Source organism: Plasmopara halstedii, assembly GCF_900000015.1.
Source record: "Plasmopara halstedii genome assembly, contig: Scaffold_555, whole genome shotgun sequence".
Taxonomy (NCBI): Eukaryota; Oomycota; class Peronosporomycetes; order Peronosporales; family Peronosporaceae; genus Plasmopara; species Plasmopara halstedii.
In genome coordinates, this window is record NW_020187475.1 from 75,770 (window position 1) to 82,063 (window position 6,294).

The 6,294-nt window shown below is 45.9% G+C and overlaps 1 protein-coding gene across 1 annotated transcript; it reads left to right on the forward strand.

The window, feature by feature from the left end:
• Positions 1–690: 690 nt before the first annotated feature.
• On the forward strand, positions 691–4,586 carry PHALS_11554 (PDZ domain; the record flags this gene model as incomplete). The annotated part of the gene is made up of 4 exons (XM_024726932.1): positions 691–855; positions 918–1,033; positions 1,099–1,201; positions 1,263–4,586. The coding sequence occupies 4 exons, from the start codon at positions 691–693 to the stop codon at positions 4,584–4,586; spliced, it is 3,708 nt and encodes a 1,235-aa protein (XP_024577559.1).
• Between the last annotated feature and the right edge of the window lie 1,708 nt (positions 4,587–6,294).

Consider the following 6,294-nt stretch of genomic DNA (forward strand, 5'->3'; position numbering starts at 1 on the left):
TAATCATTATATCACTACTTCTCTTCTTGACAGCTATAGTAGCTATATCGAGAGTCACCTCGCGTTCAGAACTCAGGTTTTGATCAAGCATCCCATAGACGGAAGATGACTACAAACCTATATACAGTGAACATTGTTTCCAAAAGGTTTTTCGAAGAAACACAGATTTCATTGCATTTCATAAATAGAAGCTCAATTCATACACGTTTCACAGATTTCATTGCATTTAATAAAAAGAAGCTCAATTCATACACGTTTCATCGTGTGCTTTGTGGTCTGGGAAATAGCTTAATTGTACCGGAAATAGATTTTTTTTCACTGCAATAGTGTGACAAGAAGTTTTAATAATTCCAGTATTACGAGCAATTCATTTTTCATTTTGCCATACATCATTCTTTCTTCAAATGTCGCTATCGACTATTAAAGGCTATGGTCAAAGGCTCAAAAGCATTAATTTATGAGAGCCAAGACCCGACCGTCGAACCGAGTAGTGAGGCAGCGAGTGACACAGATTAGGACTTGACATGCAATTTTCGTTCGCGTTGCGGGCTCGTTTAGAGCTAAGTCTTATTAAATCAGAACTAGATATACCTTTTTTGATGGACACAATAATGAAATTATACGTAGATCCAAATTAAAAAGTCCTACAAAAATCATCTAGTTTATTTACTCAAGATATTGTATACTACCATGAGTTGCGAAGACGTGATGCCACCGCTCTTTGCGATGGCTGTGCGCTACCTAGCTGGTGATTACGTAACGACACCCTACGGACCAGGAAAAGTGATAAGCTGCAGCGATCGCAACATGCACGTGGAGGTGTCGCTAGCGGGGGGTGTTGTACTTTACGCAAGAGTAAGTACACTTTGGCTGCAAGATGTGCACTTTGTTTCCCACTTTCCATTTGATGCCAGCAGAAAGGCTGTCTCTTTCCACAACTGCGCATGCTGCAGTGTGGAGAAATCCCACGACATACAAATGTGATAATCTTGGCGGCTTTGAAGCAGCGGAAAGGAGTCGTTCTTGATTACAAGTGAGATATTAAGTATCATGGTCTTACTTGGTGCAGTACTGAATGCATCGCTTCTCATTTTACAGCGTGTCGCTTCAGAAGTATCAGGTGCAGCTTGAAAACGGCGAGTCCGATAATGACGATGATCAGGAGGAAATTAGAGGATTCCAACACACAATACTTCTCCCGGTTGGTTTATCATATCTGCGTGTGCCTGCATTCTTTTATTACACATGTTTGTCTAAATTAGACAGAAAAATTACGATTAGCTGAAAAGACACGGGTCCGGACGAGCTTTGGGCTGGGAACAATTACCGTTTATCAGAACTTGAATGATTCGTATGCAGTGCAATTGGATAGTGGCAATGTTGGCTATTTCCAGGCCGAGAACGTCTCATGTGTTGATCTTAGGTTACTTGCTAAGATTCCAAAACCATTATCTGCGCATAGAATATATGAAGATTTTCAAGGACGGATCTCACGAGACGATGCGCAGATGCTCAGTTTTAAGGCTAACGAGATGTATGGAAAAGTTCAAAGCTTCTGCGAGCAGCACGCTGAGGCTATTTCTTTTGTATCGACAAACGCAGCTTACGGGGACCAGTACAATAAAGCGATGGCTGCTTTGCTCGATCCAGCTTTTGCAGATGCTACAAAACGACTGAAAAATGCAAGTACAAAGGAGCTGAAGCGTCTAACAGAAGTAGCAAGCTCTGTTAAATTGATGCTGGAGAGCGACTTGCTTGGAGGGAACGACTCTGCTTCTTTTTTTGCAAAAGCGGCTAATGTCTTGAGTCAGCTCAAAACAAGCGAGGAATTCAAGGGGTTTCAGTCCAGGCTTCGTGAAAATGTTAGCGTTGAATTGACTGTAGCACGAGAGAGATTGCTATCGCAAGGTAACAAGTCGTCATCGATGCTGCCGTCGCAGGAGGACGATAAGATCATTTTGTCGCAAGTTTTACAGATACTAGAGGGAAAATTAGACGCTAAAAGACAGCGCTTTACGGCTCTAAAAGCGTCTCTGGATTGCCAAACACTGCAGTCGGAAGCTTTGGCGAAGCTGCAAGAGCATGAAAGTGACCTGATGAAGGCCCGCGAGACAATTTCTCACCTCGAGCATATTGCTAGCAAAACTTTTGGTGTGAACTCGGTATTAGATTTACACCCCAGCGCACTGACTCAAAAGGCTGAAGAAGTATTACCTCGAATGTCTTCAAAGATCGAGACCTTAGTCCATGCATCTGAAAAGTATTGGTTGCAGATGCAGCAAACTACTCATGGGCAGACGCTTATGAAGAAAGCTAAGGCGCTGATCCAGTCAATCGAAAATCCGGACGAGTTCTGTGATAATGTGACAAAAGTAATTGCTGAGGTCAAGCTGGATAGACTGGCAGAGTGGGGTAATACGATGTCTAAGAACCGTGGGAAACGTCAGGAATTTGTCGACAGAATGAAAGATCACTGTTTGGATTTTCTTACATCCGTCTTGCCAACATTGAAAATCGACACCATTTCGGGCGTAGAAGACGATATCACGTACTCAATATCGAAATTAGATTTGTCCAATTTCCGGCTTAAAAAGGAGCGGGTCAAAGTGTGCATGGGAACTGTCGTAGACGAGGAATTATTCAAAGTTCGAGCCACACACCTAACAGCACTTTTAAAGGGTTTTGACTGGACTTTCGAGCAAAACTATTTTCCTTATCTTCACGGGGGAGGTGTAGCAGATGCTGTGCTAAACGGTGGTGTCATTTCGATGGGGTTTAAAGCGGAAAAAAAAGTGGCTAATCAAAGGACTGGAGAATTCAAGCCAATTTTGGTGCTTGATTCGATAGCGATTGAGATTCGTAAAGAGCTGAAGCTCACAGTTCAAGGCAGTTGGTTTAGCGCGGTATACAATGTATTGACCTCGTTGTTTGCTGAATTAATTCGGGAATATTTGGCCAAGACAATGGAAACAAAGCTTCTCAAGCATATGATAAAGCTTTTAGGTACGCTAAATAAGCAAATGGATGAATATTGGTCGCTAATTTTCCAGCTATTGGACATTCGCTTGGAAGATTTACCTACAGCAAGCCCGTGGCGTGGTGCAAAGGAAGTTGAATGTCAGCCGCAAGAGCTCGAATGCACTTTTGTTGACAAGAACATCTTGCCTTTTAGATTTTCAAAGGGTGTGCTTAATAAGTACATCTTCGTTTCACGTATTGACGCGCTGGCTACGAACACGCAAGAGCAAGACGACAATCGCAACACTCTTTTAACAAATGATCTAAAACGCATTTCTGTGGGCAGTAGCGTGCTGGCGATAAATGGCTTGTGCTGCAGCAAGTTAACAGTTGAAGAACTGAAAAGCTTACTGGAAACACTTCCTTTGCCTTTTACGATGCGCTTTTCCTTGCTTCCAGAAGATCTTGCCAGAAACCGGCGGCAACAAATAAGGCCTCAACCTGAGCTCACAACCTTCACGTTTCGCCAAAATGGACCGTTTGGCTTACGGCTTCGAGCTCGTCCATTGGCCACTTGTGGCGTAATAGTTGTGGGGTTCACTTCCTTAAAAGATGGTAAAAAATGTCCAGCTGAAGAGAGCGGCAAAGTTCGAATCGGGCAACTGTTGATTAAGGTGAACAAAGAAGATATGCGCTTTAAGACGCTGTCAGAAGTTCTATCCGTTCTTCGCGACTTGATTAGTCGTCCTGTGACGATGCAGTTTGCCTCAAGTCCCGATGCCATTATCAAGCTGCGTGACTGGCCTCCATTGATTGAGATGGAGGATGAATCCTCACTTGAGTGTGACGAAGACGACCCGCCGTCAACTGGTAGAAATTATGTCGTGCTATCTGCTTTTACTCGTGTCCCATCCTTCGCTCAAAAATCTCGCACTGTGAAGAAGGGCGATGTGCTGATACAAGTGAATAACATCTTGCTCACCGGACCAGGCTACACCGGCTTTGTGGACATCATGGAGACTCTGCGTAGCATTGTTAACAAAAAAGAACCTGTTCGAGCTGTGTTTGTAGGTCGAGAAGATTATGTCGCGATACGAAAACGGCTTCTGCAGCAACGTCTTTCTGTCAGCGGAAGTGGTCGGCATTCTGTTACGAATAACGACAAAATTTGTGAAAAAACACCAAAGTCACATGATAAGAATGATGATGCTAAAGATTCTGATGACGCCGTTTCGTGTGATGACAGTGTCGACGTTTTGTTAACAATCCCGACGAGAGAAATTATATTTCCAAAGCCTCCTTTGGGAATATTATTTGGAAATTGGAAAGACGAAGCTATCTACATTCGAGAATTTATCTCGAGCCCGGGGCCAGCAGAAAAAACAGGATTGCTTCGTCTCGGACATGCGATACTTCAAGTATGTGGGCAGAGTGTTCCAAAGGAGGCGACGCCTGAAATTATTGAAGAGATGATTATGGACGTGATGTTAAAGTCCAAGGCAGGGGATAAGCAGTGTATTGATCAGAACATTACTGCAACTGATTTAGAGAATGAAGCCAAGATGAAATACACATTGACAGTTCGGGATCTCGAGCTGGAGCAAGTGCTGATGAGGTGTGCAAACTAAAAAAATACCCGCGAATGAGCTACTGTAAGATAAACTAAATTCGATTTTTAGTACTGCACCTTGTATGTGCATCAAAACGTTAAGAAAAATCATAGGCGAACGTATGAATTAAGCGACACTTCCAAATCAGAGGAATACTGCGTCCGAAGACAAAAATTAGTGGGGACTAGGAGTAATCCACACCGAAGAGACAGGGAGCATACTTCAGTCAAATTTGAACTGTGTGACAAAGCGATCTTCTCGCAGCACTTGAGCGGGATGGAAAGCCAGCAGGAACCTCCTGTAGCAGGGCCCAACGAAGAGACGAAGAGAAATATGAATGCAATTTCGGAGAGAGATCATTGGTGTCACAACGTCAAGCGATGAAGAAGAGAAAGAGATAGAGGCAAGGAAGACAATGTGAAACAGAAGCTGAAAGCGATGTCAGACACGACAAACTCAAGGCACGCCGTCGACTTCCTTCGGATTGTCGCCCTGCAACGTATGGGCTAACGGCTAACGCTCCCGCGAGCTCTGTGTCTGCGATCGCAAGAGCTCAGGGCCACTGCTTGAGCTCAGCTCATGGCCCTTCTACCTCCCTGGCTATTGCCGGAAAGCGCGGGGCGTCGGATGACGCGGGACGCCCTGATCTTTCGATCAAAAGCGTCCACGGCGACTGGGCAATCTTGCCAAAGTGGCGCCTCAAACTCCCATGAGTTTTCGGAGTCGGGATATTCCCGCCACTTCACCAGATATTGGGTTTGACCCTGGTGACGACGTTGTCTCACTAGATGTTCCACGTGATAGTGGACGTCACCGTTCTCATCGAGAAGAGTTGGTGGCGGGCGGTGATGACCGGGTCGACCGCCGTCCGGTGACTTGTGATGCTCTGTGAGCCCTTAAGGACGAGGTCCTTCGTGATCGGAGCTCCGCTGAGCGTCATGCTGAAATAGCATATCGATGTGCGGATGCTCTTGACGATTCGAAGCACGTCGTGTGCCGGCTGCCTCACCTTGAGGATTACCGCTCTCTGTCGGAGCGACTCCTAGCCGTGGAGAAGGCGAATGCGTAACTACAGGTAACGATGGAGAGCTTAGCTCCATTGTTAAGAGAGGTTGCTGCACTCCGTGCTCAGAACCAGTTGCTGGTTCAGCTTTTGAATCGCCGCGGGCCCGTGGGATCGCTACGGCGCCAACGCTTCCGCGTTCACTTGCACCGGATCCCGGTACGGCTTGAGCAAGCCCACAATAAACACCGGGTGGGTGCGCATCCGTTTTTGAAGGTTCAGCGTAAACGCTAGGCCCCGCTTGGCCACAACCTTTAACGTTCCGATGAACCGTGAACGAAGCTTCGTCCTGGAGATAGCAGAGGCTGCATGTGTAGGCAGGATTTTTAGAATTCAGTAAAATTAGGTCTCCGACCATGAAGCTTCCCACTTGCCTCTTCTTTTTCATCTGCATATTGTTTTTGCAGGTCTTGGCATTTAGCCATCGCATCGCGAACGTGTCATAGGACACTCAGTCTGGTAGACAAGAAGTCATCGACTTCTTTGCGGATGCTGAGGGGGCTGACATCAGCTAGTCGTTCGGCTATTCCAACTCCGTCAATGGTTTCTGGCACCGCCGCCAAATGAGCCATCTTGCTCAACCGGTCGGCGAATGCCACGACAGCCCGTCGAATCTTTCGGCAGGCCAAACACAAAGTCCAAACTCATGGACTGCCAGCACCC